The sequence below is a fragment of the Corvus brachyrhynchos genome, unplaced genomic scaffold, assembly GCF_000691975.1.
Source record: "Corvus brachyrhynchos isolate BGI_N302 unplaced genomic scaffold, ASM69197v1 scaffold281, whole genome shotgun sequence".
In the NCBI taxonomy this organism is placed as follows: domain Eukaryota; kingdom Metazoa; phylum Chordata; class Aves; order Passeriformes; family Corvidae; genus Corvus; species Corvus brachyrhynchos.
Genome location: NW_008236509.1, coordinates 5,726,912 through 5,745,182, shown reverse-complemented (window position 1 = coordinate 5,745,182; position 18,271 = coordinate 5,726,912). Strand labels below are relative to the sequence as shown.

General features: G+C 38.3%; 1 protein-coding gene across 5 annotated transcripts in view; it reads right to left on the bottom strand.

Annotated features, from left to right (window-relative positions):
• LUZP2 (leucine zipper protein 2) overlaps window positions 1-14,191 on the bottom strand; it is a 204,438-nt gene extending 190,247 nt beyond the window's left edge. The window contains exon 1 of one of the 5 annotated variants that reach the window (XM_017726390.1): window positions 13,828-14,191. In XM_017726390.1, the coding sequence (XP_017581879.1) occupies window positions 13,828-13,889 (62 nt within the window). In that variant the 5' untranslated portion in view covers window positions 13,890-14,191. Of the gene's footprint in view, window positions 1-5,448; window positions 5,778-13,827 lie in introns of those variants that run through there. The other 4 variants (XM_017726389.1, XM_017726385.1, XM_017726386.1 and 1 more) reach the window with 4 other exon arrangements.
• Window positions 14,192-18,271: the final 4,080 nt, after the last annotated feature.

Here is an 18,271-nt window from a genome sequence, read left to right as displayed (position 1 = left end):
CATGTCTTTTGTTCTTCTTAAGAACCTGGTCATTTGTTCCCCTAGCAACAGTATGGGGGAAAATTCCTTTAACAGAAAAAAACTAAGAACTCCTAAAAACCCCAACCATGGCTTATAAGGAATATGATTTTTAAATGACAAAACTGCAGGGATAATTTTAAAATAATGTTTTAAAAACAGCTACAAACACACCAGCTAAGTAAAAACAATTAAGTAGTTTATATCCTCAACAGGATTCTTTGTAACACGGTATTTGTCCTGAAAATTATATGCTTAATCTAAAATGTCTCTAAATCTCATCTGATCAGTTGGATGATGTCACCACATATGAAATGATGCAAAACTGCTTCATTTGTAAGAAATATTTACTAAGCTATTGAACAGCAACCTAGTACCACTAAACTTCATCAGAAATTACATTTCACTAAAACATTATGCATTAGTGTTTTATAAAAGCACTTATCATTAAACTATTTCAATCCACTGATTTAAACCAGTGGCTGCAGTATGAACTAGTGAACAGTCAAATGTTTGGGATTGATTAGAAGAGTTGGTGTCAGTCCTTTCTGGGTTTTAAAGCAGCCTGAAAGTCAGGTAACTCAGCTTCCTATTGAATTTCCCAATAGAAATACCTCAAGAGAAAAAGATCCTTAGGCCTGATGGTAAAAATAAGCCTTTTGTTTTGAAATGTAAATTACCTGTTATTTCACTATTGCCTACTTCAGTGGAATCAAATTATCAAAACTTGGAAAAGCTACATGTCGATTTTTCAGTTTAAAAAGTCCCTTGTTACTCAAAGTTTAGCACAAAAATCCGGAAACATATATTAAGATCCAAAGCTGCAAATACAACACTATCTTGTGCATATACAAAAAGACATAAAGTGAAAAGGATGTAGTAAGCAGTATATATTTCAGAAAGTTGCACATACTGTCAATCTGAAGTCTACTAATGATCTTCAGCGAAAACAAGGGCAGTTCAAATAGTTTCAGTTCTCTCCTATAATTCTTCTAACTCCAGCAGAAACATCCCTTGAGAAATGCTGTTTTTAAGAAATAGCTAATTAATATATTCATACTACATTTTACACTAACAAAATAAAATATTCTTAATTTTAATAAAAATTTCTAAGTTAGTAATATTAATTTTTTCCCCCAGGAGAATAAATTTTAACTGCTCAGTATTAAAAAATGTAGTGGTTGAAGGCATGGTTTGTTTTCAGTGTCTTCAATTTTTTGGTTTCTTGATAGAAGTATTAATTTTAATGTACTCAGCCCTTCAACTGGAAGGCCCATGAAAAGCACAAGGTATCTGACTGTACTTTCATCAATGTCAACAACATTTTAGCTGAGTATAGACAGAGAAAGTGTATAGAGTTGAGTACAGATAAAGATGGTGAAAACCAGGTTTTCTTGAAAACATTTCCTACAAAGATACATCAGTACCTGGAAAGGCACAATTTCAACCATATGACTTCCCCTGTAACACTCCTCAAAAATTCTGACTCAGGTGGGCAAAGGCTTTCTGAAAAGGACTTCATCCTCAGTAAAGCTATGTCCTTCAACTATAGCACAAGGTTTCATGACAAATTAATTGAGAGGTATCTGCTTCCTTACCACTGTTACAGTGACATTCTGACTGAGTTGAGTTTTTGGTGTGCAAGGGTGGGGCATGCAGTTGGAGTGGGTTTTGACTTTAGTGTAATGCTGAGAAACACAATAGGCAGGCAAATGCACACTGACTACCATTAACAAAGTGTCCTGTATAACCCAAAACTATTGCATTCCATATCTACCTGTGCCCAAAATTACTACTGTCTCTTTAAGACCCTGCACCCGGAAAACGGAACAGTCGGGCAGAGGCCAGGGGGATTGCCCCAGGCTTTTTAAAAGTCAGAGTTGCCCAACCAGACCTCTCTCTTGCCTCGTAGCTCTTCTCAAAGCAGAGGCTTCCCTTCCGGGTTTTCTTCTGTTTCTTTTCAGAGGGGGTTGCTCCCGGCATTTTTTTTTCCTGAGAGGGTGGATTTCACAGTCATGGACTGCCTTGGGCCAGATTCTGTGAGTGCCTATCTGCAAGCCATGGCATCGTGCCAAGAGGACCGTATCGGGCCCGCTCCCTGCAGTCATCCTAGCCCACCACTAATGCCCGGCCAAAGTGAGAAGGCACAGAGTCCAAATCACCCCAGCCAGCTACCTTGCTGTCTTCTGCTGAAAGAAAGGTGAACTTCCTCCATGAGTTCTAGCCCTTGACTGAGTACCAGCTGCTGGAGAGTGCCAGCCACATTAGCTGATGGAGCTGCTGCAGCCAGAGAGATAAGGGCGGACAAGGCAGGGAGGCAGCTGCCACCATCTTCCTTTCATCTCCCTACCCATGTTTCTCTGTGGAGGGCACCATCTTGGAGAAAGGGTCACTCCACCATTTTGAGTTTCTCTTTGTTCCCAGGGAGTCCTCGAGATTTCAGAAATTTTATAACTAGTTATTACTGTTATTCTTTCCTGTTGCTGTTTCATTTTTTTAGTAAAGCGTTATTTTTTCACTTATATCTACTGGTATTCATTTCTCCTTATTGCTGGAAAGGGATTAGTTAAAACTAAAGAGGAGGTAACTCCTTTTAGTATGTCTTCCTTAAAATTATCTTAAACCAATACCCAAAGAAAAGAATTCTTACCTGGCTTCACCTAGGCAGGCATACTGGGACATTACTGCAAATAAAGCATTGAAAATGTCATGGAGTAACTACTACCCCAAAATGAGGTTTTGTGTAGGTAGGTTTGATCCAAAATCCATTTTAAATGCAGCATCTCTCTGCTCCTCAGCTAATTTCTGCAGATAGTATCTTCCTGCCTTTTTGTTTCAGAAGGTGGACATAATTTTCTTTTTATCTGCTTTTAAATAACATAACTTCCGATGCCTTGTTCTCTAAAAGTTTTGCTCATTATTCTTCAAAGCACAGCTCTAATAAAACTGCTTAGATTTCTCCGACAGCATTTACCATCTTTCCCACTGATTTAGCTTAAAGGAATAATACTGACAGCCCAACGTTTCTAGATTTTGCAAACACTTAAGATAAAAGTAAAAAGCATCATCTGCAAAAACAGACTCAGCTAGTACAGTTTATTTAAAAAAAGAGTGCACTCTTAGCACAAATACTCCTTAGTAGTGAAAGACAGTGAGAGATTAGAAGAGAGATATTAGATATCATTATATTCCATATAAACACCTGATTTTCTCTTATCTACCTCCTTGTTATCTGCTTGCTGAAGAAGAAATATGCAACCTTTTTGAATTATCTATGCAGCTGAGTAAGAAAGGTGTCAGGTAGGTACTAGAGTGATCAATATCACACCAAATGAACACAGTCTGGAAGGGTGGAAACCTTCACAAAGACTAGAACATATTCTTGCACAAGAAGTCTGGAGGGAGCTCCATTTTATATGCTGCTGTTATTTCAAAGGGGCTAGTTCAGTTTTGAAAATAATAGGTAACATAACATTATTTTTCATGTTTGACATTTGTCTTGGGGTGACTTGATGTTGTATTCCCTATCACTGCACTATGCCCAGAAATTAGTATATATACCTTTCTATGCTTTTAAACTGAGCCTGAGCAGAGAGGGAAGAAAAAAAACCCTCAAGGATGCAGACTGAGATAACACACTCTTGTTCCCTGCATTTTTTTTCTTTTGGCTTCTGTGTTCTGTGGCTGGGAGAGCAGGAGCGGAGAAAGCACCCTGCTTGCTTGTTCAGCCATTTTTTGTTTTTTTTTTCCCTCCAGAGAGTTGAACTTTGTTTTTCCGGGAATTTCAGATTTTTTCCCTTTTTCTGCTGGACTGCTTCTGTATCAGAACACATTGGGAGGACTTTCCACTGAGCACAGAGGGCCTGGCCCTGGGCCAAGTCCCAGCTCCGAGGAGGAGGGAGACCAAAGGGAGGACTCTAACATTTTCCCAGGTTTTTCTCCACTGCGAGAGATTTTATTATTTAGCAGTATTATCCTTTTCCCGTGTGTTTGTTAAATAAATTGTTTCTATCTCTTTCACTTTCCTTTGAGGAAAAAGTTTCTTTTTTCCCAAACCTGGTGGTTTGTAACCTGCCTTCTCTCAGAGGATATATTTCTAAATTTGGCCAAACCAGCACAACATTAAACACTGGCTGTTCTTATGCAGCTCAGCCTTAGAATCAAGTCGTAAATACTGATTTGGATCAAAGTATTGAAAATGCTCATTGAACTGACAAAAGATACAATGCTCACAATTAAAAAATGTCTTCACTTGGTTAATGGGCAGATCCATAGCTGGAATAAATTTGCAGTGCCAGCTGATGATCGGAGCCAGCTCCACTCTGAAACACAGTACTGCATTTCTTTCTTAATCATTGGAAAGGACTACCATAACTCTTACACTGAAGTCTAGTCACTGACCTCAGATAGTGGCTCTTATATGGGGAGTACTGTTTTCTTCTTTTCTCAGTAGCACAGATCCTGCCACAATCTAAACGTTAAATATCCAGATCCAATTTTCAACAGAAACATCCTTCAGCTATGATGCGCAACTTCCTTCTGACGTGCAACACCCAATTACTGACAGATACATACAATTTTTTTACTTGTCTGTTGAATTCTAAGAGAAATGGAAATACAGCCTTGCCGTGGCTGCATTCTTCACTTTTGCATATTAGAAGGCCCACTATTAAGCTCAGTACTAATTTCACGAGTGCTGGTATTTCCCCTACTCGTATTTATGCAGAGGGCTAGCAATATCCTATGAACAACTCTGAGCAGAAAACATTAATAAAAACAAAAGGAAAGCAACTTTTAAAACAAAGGCTTAAAATATTCAAGTAATAAATAAACTAGAGTTGTTAAAGGTGAACCTGGGACACTAGGTGTCTTGCAACTACTGTAACACCCATTCAGTACCCACTAAGGTACTGAATTAGGGGCAAAATTAATTCTTTCTGTGCCCAGGAACAGATGACAATCTGCCCTTGTGCCAAAGGAGCTTCAGCTGAGTCAAAATTAGGCAAAGAACTAGGATGTTTGAAACAGGAACAGAGGTAAAGAAATACATTAAATTAAATTAAATGTCTGCTTTCATAAACTTTCCTGAGCCAAATACAGCACATCTGTACACTGGAGAGCAGATAGTGGTTTTACAAGTAAACAAAAAAGCAGATGAGTCTCTGTTCACTACCTATGCACTTGAAGACAGTGGTTTGTTTTCATACATGAATGCATATATATTCATATATGAATGCAGTGATCTCACAGAAAACTGTATTTGAGACTGATTTTTCATCAAATTAAATTTAGGCTGCACTGAATGCAACATTAAATAAGCTTAATGAAGGAAACAGAAGGAAAGCAGCAATGCTGTAATGGATTCTGACCCCTCCTTCATTTCACTGTCATTGAGGCACCATGGTTACTGATTAATTACCCAAGCCTTACCCTGATGCTGGCTGGCTCGAATGTTCGAGCCCTGGCATGCCCTCAGTCAGAGGGAACGCAGCGTCACTTCCACAACGTCCTCAGAACGTCTTCAGTGGAAAAGCGAGGCGCAGGTTAGACGCGCATGCTGCTTCCTCCTCAGAGGAGACACAACAGGCAGCCGGTATCAGGGCTCGCGTCAGCCCGGAGGCAAGGGAACAGAGAGGGGCCTCTGGTGTGGGTTCCAGCAGGTTTATTTGCAAGAGGGTCCCGGGACCAGCAAAGGCCCCGAGAAACACAGGACACAGCTTTTTATGGGGGGATGGAGCAAGATGGGGAAAAGGGAAGCAACCAATGGGATACAGACAAAGGGGAGGATATAATTTTCTAGAACAAATGGGGAAGAAAGGGAGGCGGGAGTCACGACAGGGAACCAATAAACATCCAAAGAACAAAGAACTTTCCATAATAGGGGGAGGTAGTCTGACCCCAGGAACCACCCAGGGGGAGGCGACTTAGACTTCAGTCACATCCTCTGATCCGCCCTCCGACTCACTGTCATGGGTGGGGAAATCCACCCAGTGGATGGCCCTGGTTTGATTGGCTTTCCATGGTCTTGGCCCAATAGAGTGGGCTGAGCTACCCCAACATTACCCTTTGCGTTAAGCCAAATAATCTTATTCCTTGACTGAGGGTAAAATGAAGACAGCTGCAAGGCTAAACTTTCTAAAAGAGGTCAGGATGGATTCCTAACAATCACGACTATTTGGTATCCCCCATACCCAACAGCACCTAGAGAATAGTCTAACTTTTGAAGAATATAGCTCTTGTTTGCATTCAGATTTTCAAAAGGTTAATGCAGTCAACCACCTCTCCCCTTCTGAAATTCAAAAGTAATCAGATTAGATTCTTTCATCTCACTTGAAAGAAAATCCATTGCAGATTATAGGTATTAAGCCTCTCAAAAATATCTGGTCCCTTGGCAAATGTTGGCTCCCTTCACATAAGGGGGAAGAAAACAAATCAAAACCAACAAAAAATCAACAGTACCTATTTTCAGAGGAAGAAATGCCAGGACCTTCTGTACTCTCCACAGATCAGAGGGGTAGAAGTACAGCATGACTGATGGACTATGCCAGCCATTGATAAGTAGTAAGAATACAGTGGCTATTTTGGGCATTTTGGCACTGAAAATAACAATTAATTATCAACTTAATAGTTTCAGCACAGCATCTCAAAGGTTCAGCTACTAAACACCTAAACATAGTTCTTTGATTTGCACCCTTGCTGAGTTTCACCCCATCCTGAAAAATATTTCTTAATAAAAAAACCTAAGTGAAGCAGTATAAAAATTGATTTTTGTTCTCCATTTTCAAGAGAGACAGTCTCTCTTTGCACATCAAGCACACGTTTCATTACACTGCCTCAGGAGGAAGAAACCCTTAACAATCTACCCAGAGCACAGCTGCTGCATTTCAGTCTTGTCAGCTCAATTTTTCCACATATTTTTTTATTTTCTCTTCCACATTTCAGTAAAATCTCAGGGTTTTTTCCCCATGTTTACTGCCACAGACTAGCCTGAAACAAACACATGGCTGCAAAATCATTCAAACATGATGAGGATGACACACATAAGGTGGGCATAGTGTAATTGCTGGGCTTATTGCTACTCTTGGTTCACCAAGCAGTTCTGAGGTACAAAGTCAGAGCTTCTACTTCTACAGTCATTCATAACAACAAAAACACAGAATCATCTGAAGAAGTGTATCAACTCTAGAGAATTCAACAGTATAAAGCATGTCTAAACTATTTTGTTTACCACTTACACCAGGTAATTTGTTTCCCCTCCCACTACCAAAACAAGCTATATAAACACCCATAACAATTACTGATGATTAGTTTATGTGTCATTTCACTATGGTGAAATTACAGAGACTGGGTCCCATCATAAATCCCTATTTGCCTTGTTGTTGCATAGAACGTGTTTTGATGCTGTCAAAGCAAGAGCATAGCAGCAATGTCATGGGTAGAAGTGTGATGGCCTGGAAGACCATCACATATGGAGACATTAGAAAGATATTCTGCTGCAGTTCCATCTCCAACTAAAAGGCAAAGGTGTTAGTTCTGCAATTAGATGTGACTCAGCAAATATATGCTCCATTTTCTAAGTGCTTCAATTTGTCCAAAGTAGGTTTACTTTGTTTTTCAACCAGCTTCAATTGTCACAGTTGGCAAATGCAAAGAAAACCTACCTATTTCCTTCAAGGAAACTGACCACAAATTGACAAAATACGACCATTCATAAATGACAACAAGAATATGTAAATGGTTGGAAAAATAAACACTTTGGGTAATATCCACTAGCTGGCAGCAAACAAGTCTTTTCTTCCTAGGATAGCATATGAAGACAAAAGACACCAGAATTTTTTGACACTTCTCTACTTTTTTCCATAGAAGCTATTAATCAATATCAACAAGTAAGATATCAAGAAATTCTGTACACACCTATTTCTTCAGCTTGTAAGATTCATGTATTGATTTCTCTAATGATTGACTGAAGTATTGTTTGTACCTACAAATACAGCAGAAACTTAAGAGAGAACACTACAAAAATATTGCTAAGATAAAAACCAGTAAAAGTAAACATTAAACACAGGAATTATGTAAAGGGTAAGATGAGTAAGTAAGGAAAGGGAGTAAAGAAAATCATAGTAGCACATAAAAACTGCTATTTGATGAAATTTCATATTTATTCTTCAGTATTTCTAAAAGATACTTGCCCTCCAATAAGTTTGAAATAGCAAATATAACAATACACATCTTAAACCTTTGCACAATATTAGGACTGAAGGATGGTATGAAAACTCTCCAGGCTTTCTGAAAAATATATTACTTGACTTCCATATAGAGAATATTTACAATCTGACCCTTACAAGACAGATGGTGCACCCATTGTGCGAAACTAGACAATAGGAAGAAACACTGCTTTGACAAGTGGCATAAATGAGATTTCTTTGTCTGCAGAGTGGTACATCATAAGGAATATTGTCTGTGAACAGTTTTCTATTAAATACGGAAAATAATATTGAGCTCACAATCTCACTAAAAAAGGGATTACAATTTAGGTTAAGATATCCTTATCTTCGGTCCTTACTGTAAATTAATAAATGAGACACAGGAAAGTGTCAGCATTCTAATTTTTCTAAAAACAAAGAACACATTAAAATGTCAAAAGTAACTCCATGGCAAGTCTCCTGGACAGAAATTATCCATTATCCATAGCATAACAAACAGAATTCCAACATCACAAAAGAATCTATTTTTAGTTTTTCTGGCCAAACTGAGACTTTCTTTCTGTATTTTTAGTTTAGGTTCATGATCTTAGATATATGGAGCACCATCGATATCGCCAATGCATTTTTCTCCATTCCTTTGGCAGCAGAGTGCAAGTAGCTTCTATTTTGCTGTGTTAGGCACTTTCTTATAAGTCATCAAAAAAAAGCCATCGAGCCAAACACATTCCATGAAATTATGGAGTTGCACCACTGGTTTAAGCACCCATTATACTTAAACACAGTCACAACAAAAGCACATAGTCTTCAGGTATAGAATGGCCACAAGTCACATCTTAAATACTACTTCTGTACCTCAGATATAAATCCTAGCAAGCCATTAACCAAACAAGCATCATCATCCACATTGATAGAAATCAGAAAGCTTTCAGGGCCCAGAAAATTCAGACAACAGAAGTGTGAATTCTAAGCAGGAGAAAAATTATATTTATTACCCCTGCATTTCTGAAAGAATTCAGAAAGCATATTAAGAACCTACAGAAAAAAACCGTATCATATTTCCTCCTAAAGAACTAGCCTACTACCACTCAGCAGAATTAATCTTCAATTGTGGGGAAGAGGAGGGACACTACTGGACCTTAGTCTGAGATTTCATGTGTGAGAATTGGTTCTGGCGACCTGCCAGAGAGAATGTTACAATGGCATGGCTACAGCCAAGAGCATTAACATTCAATGAGCTTCATACTTCACTCCAAAATCTATAAAGAAGAAGGGTTCCATCTACTCTCATATCAGTCTAAATGAAAAACAGTTTCCTTCAACATCTGATTATAGCCCAGTGTTTTTAAAACCAAAAAGATCTTAAAAAACTAGAAACAAGGATTTTCGACTTTCTCCCACTCCATGCCAGTACAGTAACATCAGATATGTTTCTCTTTATCTTCTCCTCAAGTCCCAGGCGGAGTCATTTACACACCTTTATCTGAAAGGAGGGAAAAAATTATTTTCATATCCCTTAAAAAATAATTACCAAACCCAACAAATGTAAAGAACATAGCTGACCTTGAAAATACATCCAAGGAAAGCTCAACCATTCTCAAGCTTAATAAGGAAATTCATCATATTTTTATCACTTCCAACAGTTGACATACACCAGATCAACACCTGTATATTCATTAAGCAACTTGAAATGAACACACTACTTTTATCCTTGTACAAATGACAGAAGATGCATTCTTCTGAAGCCATTGTATTACAGATTGCTTTGTTACATCAGTGTAGTAAGACTGACAATAAACTGTACTTTTAGGAAAAAAATTACCACCAGCTACTTCTCTACAATTGAAAAAAGTTCTTTTACAGCCCTGTTCTTTGTACATACATTTAATGAGTTCCTGTAGTAGAAATATTACTATTGTTATTGAAGTGCATCTTGTTGGGTTTATGGTCCTGTTCTCTGCTATGAAGCATTCTACTTCAATCAAATTATTCAGTGTCTTGTATGCTTGCCATATTTCACAAGTGGACAGAAAGGCATGCACTGTCACAAAAAAAAAAAAAAAAAGGAAAGCCCTGTTTCACACCAAGCTTCTTCTACAAAAAAATTTTGGTGTACAGCATTTCAATAGTAATGCTCAAATAATATTCAGAAAACTGTCCTTTTGGCTAAAAGTAGGGAGGTCTCACTAGACAAGATAATCTGGACCACAGATCTATTACTGACCCCAATGACTGCCTTCATGTAAGATTCCCTTTTACAAGCAGCATTCCAGTCAGACTGTTCAGGTGATTGGGGCCACAAAAGCATGCAAAGTGGCCACAGAACAAGACCCTGAGCTTATTGTACACTGTGTCTACTCCCTGAACTCTCAGGGTAGTGAGACTCATTTCTGATGTCATATGAAAATCCTGTATTTTCTTCAGCATCGTATGAAAAAAATCAACATATAAAAACTATCACATTAAATCTGCCAAAATCGAAATGTCAAAGGAAACAAAAATGGACAGGAAAACACAAATTTCATAATTTTTACCAAGCTAAATTCACCTTCAAGAATGTTGCACCTTGCATTTTGAGAGACTGATTTTAGAGCAGAAATTTTTACTTATGCCGTCAAAAGATACATATTTAACTGGATAGACAAATTCAATTCAATCTTACGACCTCTTTGGCACTACAACCAACCCGAAATATGATTAAGACTTATCATTGTGTCTCAAAGCCATACCGAAATCCAGTTTAGATAATGCAGAAAAGATCGTTCTTCTCAAAACCATGAACTTTCTGTAATTTTATAGGCATTTGATGCACGCGTGTGACTTTAGACCAAGTTTAGAAGTTACATACAATTATGAAATAAAGGTGATAGCTGTGTATTTTCCTCTTTTTAACAATGTTATTTAATAAGAAAAGATGACGTGTTGCCTTAACGTAGCTTAACTCATCAATTCATATTTCTTTGCAATTAGGCTTGAAGACATGCTGAGATCTTTCAAAACTATGACCTTGACATGACGCAAAAAAGATGGCATCACCTCATAACAAGGAACAAAAAATCCACGAGTAGTCCACCTCTGCAACAAGCACTGTGTTCACTGATTTCAGCACCAATGTATGAAATAGAGTACGAACTTTTACAAAAATAAATCCTCATGATGAAAAACTCTGTCCTGCAAAGTTAATATTTTGCCTTAGCTAAGCAATTTCACACAGCACGATATTGGACCCTGCTTTTTTGCAAGCAAAACTAGTCCTGCAAACCTACTCTGTTAGGTCCAACCAATGAATTAGCCATATGTTTACAACAAATATTAACTGCCACAGCCAGAACTGCCTTCTGCTGAAGGAGATTAAAGCATAATCTCTTTCCAGTGGATGACATGTTGATAGCATTGCATTTTTTAAACTTCCAGTATGTGCCGTTGAAAAATTACTCTATCTTCTACACAGCCAGTTAAAAATCAAGTGAGTGCTGAAGAGAGTAGCCCAGGACTTTTATAAATCTCCAACAGAGTTCCAGTCTCCTTTTTTAACAGGATAGCCAATCTGGTACCAAAACTCACTTTGCAACACATACTGTACTTGGGTGGAATTTTAACTGGAATTTCTCTCACATTGATCATTTTCATCCCTTAATTACATAAGAACATAAATCATCATCACACTGGCCACAATATAGTAGTACTCTTATGAAAATATACACACTCCTCAGAATTATAATTTTCATAATTAGCATCCACATGCCTATTTCAACTTCTTGATATTCTTTCTGACTATTTTTTGAAAGGTGAAGAAGGCTTTGAATTTTTTTTTTTTTTAATAATTATCAGGAATTAGCTATGTTTCATTTCTCATACCATTTGCTCAAGAAGATAAGGACTCACTTTTAGGGCTCTACACTAGATACCTTGACTTCCATGAATGTTCAAGCAGTCTTTAAGCTTTCTGTATTTCTTTTCAGTACAGGTTAATCTGCACAAGCTCATGCAAGATACAAACCTGCATCTGCAAAAGCTGGTTTGGTGCTTCCTCTCCATTTTAATTCTTCTTCCAAGGATGCATCACTCTTTATTGAGCATAAAATTGTTAATCCAAATTAATTAACATGACTGCTAGTGAAAGTTTCCTTAGACCTTTTATTAAATCAGAAGAATTGAACCACAATTTATTCCTCCAAGTGCTGTATTCCAAAGCACATCAGCATGGTTCATATGGACCAGCACTGTGGAACCCCTAACCAGAAATGTTACCAAAAAAAGTACCCCTCTTGTGCCAATAAAAACCCATTCTAAAGTAAGGAAGTTACTGGATAATTGAAGCAATTTCCTGATTTCCCCCTCATTCAGACATTTTGCCATTCAGAGATTTTCAGTTATTATTTGCCTGTGTATGTAGCTCGTACTGTCCCTTACTTTTACTATGTACCAGGCACACATTTTTTTCTTTTCTTTTTACATCTCAGTGAACAATTAAGCCTTAAAACATGCAGTGCTTCTGCAAAAAGCTGCTTTGATGCCCATTTTACAAGAAGAGACCAAGCATAAAGGAAAAAAATCACATTTTCCTGAAAATGTACATTCATATATCCTCCAAGAACATGCTTTATAGACTCATTACTATTTATTACTCAATCTGTGTTACTATTCTAACACAGCGGAGAAATACCACAGTCAAAATGTGGGGGCTTGATTTACTGATAAGGAACTGGAAGTTGAGCAGTCTAAACAGAGAGCAGTGTCATAATAGATCTGCTGTGTACCCAACATTAATTTCTCATCTGTGTACATCAAGACAAGGGGATATGGTGTCTCAGCTTCATCTTTTCTTTGCTGAACATATTATACCGACAGCATAGACATTATACTATCTCTGAGCAAGTAACCAAAACACATTCTCTTATCAGAACACTGCATAGTCAGAACAGGTTTTATTTTTAAGCTGCAATAGATTTTGTTCATATTTTCTTACTTTCACAGAAAGGAATTCTTCTAGATTGCAGCAACTTTTTACAGGTTTACTGGCATTGACATAACACTACAACATATTAACAGTAAAAAAAAAAGTAAGCCTCGGATCTATATTCAGATATAGAATCTTAACTGAGACGAGATTGTTCAAGTGTTTCTAATTTTTTTTTTGCACTCTACAAGGGAAAACGTTAGCTATTCTCAGTTTCAGCTGTTTGCCTTTCTTTACAATGAAATAGGGTCTATCTGGTTTTATTGCTCTCTATATATAAAACTTATATTTGTCACTGTCTTGTTACATCCCACAAGCTGTGGGCCGAATTATACAGGAGCATCTCTTTCCCAGCATAAAAACAAAAACAAACAAACAAACAAACAAAAAAAAACCCAAAACCACCACCACCAAAAAACCACACACAAACCCCCCCAAACAAACAAATAAACCCTACCTTAAAAAAACACCAAGAGAACATTCAATATTGAGACGATCAGGAGCAGGAATTTTTTTCAGAGACAATCTTTGCTCTAAACTTAATACCCCAGGAAAACCTGAAATCTGTATTATTTCTCTTCAAAGCACTGAATTTGAAAAACGAAACAAAGCAAGAGCACTCTAAGGAAAACAGCTGTCGGTACTCACCTAGTGCCAAAGACCAGGGCAGAAAAGAGAGGCAGCACGTAATAAGCAGTGATGAATTTCATACTGGCCCTCCTCCGTTTGTTCCGTTCCTCACACTGGTCTTCACACCGACTCTGTCCCCGTCTCCTCCAACGGCGCCTCGCCTCGCCAAGGGAGCTTCCCGCCCGCTGCGGAAGTGTCTACCTCAGCGTAGACAGACAGACGGTGTGAGGAAGGGAACGCCGAGTCGGATTTGAGCTCCGGGAATGATATCACGAGGCAGAGAGAGCTGGTGCCGTGCGCCCAGAGCCAGCCCGCCGCCGGCTGCTCCAGCGCGCCCCGCCAGCTGGGCCAGGACGCGCCCCTTAGGGGCGGCCGAGGAGGGATTACGATGTGATGCCCGGCGCCTCATTCCAAGGTGACAGCCGGGCATGGCCGAGAAACCGTTCCTGGAAGAAAAAAAAAAAAAAAAGTTAAGAGAAAGCTGCAGTAAAAACATCACCAGTATTTTGCAGTTAGTGTCTTTATGTGATGTGAATATAAACAAGACAGGAGGCAGGAGCTGTTCCAAGTAGGTGTCAAGCCCCAGAGCAGCCTGTCCCTATTCATTTCTGCAAAGCAAGAAATGAACACACAAGCTACTATTTCAATTAGGTGTTCATTCACCCCATATCAAAGTAGGAGCAGAAATAGCTTCCAGATTAGGATTTAGAACGTCATTTCTATAAGCCCTTCATCACCTAAAACTAGGACAAGATCTTCAAAGAAATAAATACCCTTTTCCTGTTTCCTGTGTTTGTATTCTCCCGATCTTAATTGTAAATTACATAAATCAGCATTGCTTAAAGATGTTTGCAGTGTGTAGATAATTGCCTTCCTTAACACAAGTTCATCTGATGGTAAATCATATGAAAGTATAACATGTAAGCAGAAGTAATCTTTCTCCACAATACCCCAAAACCCCAGTCAAACAAACTTGTCTGCAAGTGAATGAATTATGGTCATTACAAGAAAGAAATTTTGTCACCTATGTGCTTCTCTGCTCTTATGAAAGGCATCCAGAAACTACATTATACATCACAAGCATAAAATAAAAATTGCCATAGTTTTAACTGGTTAGTCATTGCATTCAGCTGTTTATTGAGGAGTAATTTTGTATTTCATCAAAGAAAACAGAAATTCACTGTTTGAAATGAATGGAAGGCTTTTTAAAATGAGTATTGTCCCTTAATAAGATATTCACATGGCATACAAATAGAATTAATAAATTACAACCTTCAATAGCAAACTGAGAGTGAAAGGAGGTAGAAGAAAAAAAAGAAAAGGTGATATGCACAGCCAAAAAGGAACAAAATAATTTATTTCTGACTTCCTGTGTCCCAGCTCTAGTATCCTTTTCAGCACACCTGGCAGCACATTCTATTCAATCACATTCATTTAAATCTGTATTTATTGTTATTTTGATGCTACGTACCAGCTTGAATGAGCAGTCATGTTACCATGGATACTTATGATAGCATAGTAAAAAGGTCATAAGAAGAACAGTTAGCTTGTCATTTTCTCTTCTAGAAAAAGCCAACCTTTCTAGTCTACCAGGCACTCCATAGTCATGTATCAGCAGCTAATATTTCTTTCATCTTCCTTTTATGTGCATTCATACAGGGTGGAACAGAGTGGAAGGTAATGGTGCATCAAGGCAGTAAAAAATGCTGAGTGATCTTAAGTAACTTCGTGAAATTTTGCAACTTGAGGAATTATTTTTTAATTCTATTACAGCTCTGCCTCTTTTTCTGGGGAGTGGGGGGTGGAATAGAGAGGCCTACTGCTGCTTCTTGGTTTCATCTCAAGGGGTTTTACCAGGCTTGCGTGGGAGAACATCTCCACAAGTGGTTGAGTGACTTCAGTACAGGTAATCTTCAGCTATGACAGAGCTACATCACCCAGACATAATGTTGTCATTCTTTGTATACTTTCTCCATCCTGTTCAGAATTGATTGAATAATCAGGAAGCTTTCATGCTTTCCAGCCCTGATCCTTTGGGCCTGCTCTGATGTGAATGTCCTATAAAGACTGTCACAGCTCAGTTTGAGGCTGCAAACACCTCAAGAACTCAGCATACAGGATGTGTAACAAGCTTTCCCAACTCAGGTCAGCCCATGGGAACCCTCAACCGACTTGAGCACAGCATACACACAGCCAGGCTAAGCAAAGACTGCAGCAAGTGCACCCCTAAATACAGGTACAATTGCATTACTGTGAAGACAAATGCTTAGCAGTAAATGCATCTAGGACAAAAGGAAAACCTGCTTTTTAAAAGACAAATTTCTGTAATTAAGGGCTGGGCACTTAATCTTCAATGCTGTTTTTGTCAGACTTGATTGTACTCCAGCTGCTTGCCTAAAGACACAAAAAAGCATCCTTTTCCACCCTTCTATTGAGATAAATGACCTTCCTGTTGACAAGTTGGAGGGGTTTTTGGGTTTTCGTAGGTTGGTCAGTTGTTTATTTTAGAGGAGTAATGTGCATCTTAACAGTAATATATCTATACTAAAAAATGAGAGAGAATCGCTTGCAGATTTTTCTTAGACATAAACTGTAGTCAATTTATTAAGTGCTGTGTACATTTAGACCTCAAATATTAATGTGTAACAACTTCAAAGATGTTATAGAAATATTCCATATAAATACATAAGACATGCAGAACTCCGTAGAAATATCATATTTTTACTCTTGTAATTAAAGGCTTTCCATTTTTTGGTTCATATTAATTGACAATCTTACTAAATAAATAATTACTCCTAGCTTAGCAAGCAAAAGTTGATTTTATATGCCATTTAAAAAAACCATGCATAGGAAATACGGAAGTATTACTGCAAAATTTCAAGGCATTTCAAACACTCATTACACAGGTTCTCGCAAGTTTAGCTAAGAGTGTAGGAATATTATTGCCTACCTTAGAGAGGAAAATGAACCAACTGTCTCCCTTTACAAAATACAACACAAGCTTATGCTTGCCAGAGCAGAAATGTCACTGAAACTGCAGGAAAAAAAAAACCAACCAAACTCTCCAACAACATTTTTTAGTGTTAGATCTTTAAGGCATTACTTTATTCTGGCCAGGATGTTGTTTTTGTGCAGAAAATTATGCTATGAAAAGCTAGTATGCATAAAGGAGACAAAGGAGTCCTGCAACTGTATTCGAATAAAGGGGGAGAGTTCATTGGGGCACACACCCGTGGGGTTTTCTCTCTCGAGGTTTTAGAGGATGCAGCCTCCTTTTGTCCTAAACTCCCGGCTACGTGTTGCCCTCTTCCCTTCCCCATTCGTTGAGGTACTAGGAAGGTACAGCCTTCCCTAACCACCCTCCACATATTCCCCCCTTAAACATGCCATTTTCCCCCAAAGTTCAGACAGTCAGGCTTGTGCAGACTCATTTGTTTGTTTCAGGGTCAAACTGTCTGGGTTCTGTAATAAACCTGCGGCTTGAAGTTGGTAGAGACATTAACACCCATTTCAAAGGCGCTAACACCCATACCCTCACCCATGGAATTGTTTGTAAAGACATTAGCCCACATTTTTCCTATCATTCTGGCCAGGATGTGCAACAGAAATAATTTCATCCACACATTGCCTGGGTTGTGCAAAGAAAATCATTCCATCACACGTGGTTCTTTACTAGATTTTTCACATACTTATTCAGACAAAACCCAGAGAAATTCATTAGTTCAATGTTCATTGGTCCTAAGTTACACAATGCTTAGTATTTGGTTTCCTATTGGTCATTGATCCTTTAGCTTTCAATGCTAATTAGGTTCTCATTCTTCATCCTCTTATTGATCTTTTCCCAGACCAGGTGTCTCCAACACATAGGGAGGATGTTTGGGCATTGATGTTTGTTAATGGTCGCTTATTTCTTGTGTACCCTCTGGCAGCTCCCAGTCCAATGAGATGTTAAGCTCATCAGGCCTTGCCCAGGGAACAGTCTCTTGAAAAGAAACTTCCATTCCCTTCCCCCCGGACGAAGATAAACAGAACCCCTGACTAAAGTTAGTTAAAAAATTTTAGAAGTTGTATCATTTTGGTAGAGAAGATTTGTGCTAATGTCTTTACAAACAATTTGATGGGTGAAGGTGTGGGCTGGGAAAAGAAAAAGACCTAGTTTTACAATAGCATCGAATAACCACAAAATCCTCTCATTTACTCCAGCATTTCTCACCTACCAAAAATAGTAAAATAAAAATGTTATGGTAGTCCTAATGTGCTATTCAGCTTACAAGAGTTTCTTAGAGAGTAAGGCTGAAGTGTCCATGTTACTTTAGCCTCAAAACCAAACAATGTCATTTTTTTATTCCTTTTGAATTTCCAAGTTTATAGCTAAATTGTCATCAATATTGATTTCGCTTTTGTGACTCTCCAAAGGGTAAGTCCATTATTAAGGTGTAAGTGGGTTCAGTTCATAAACTGG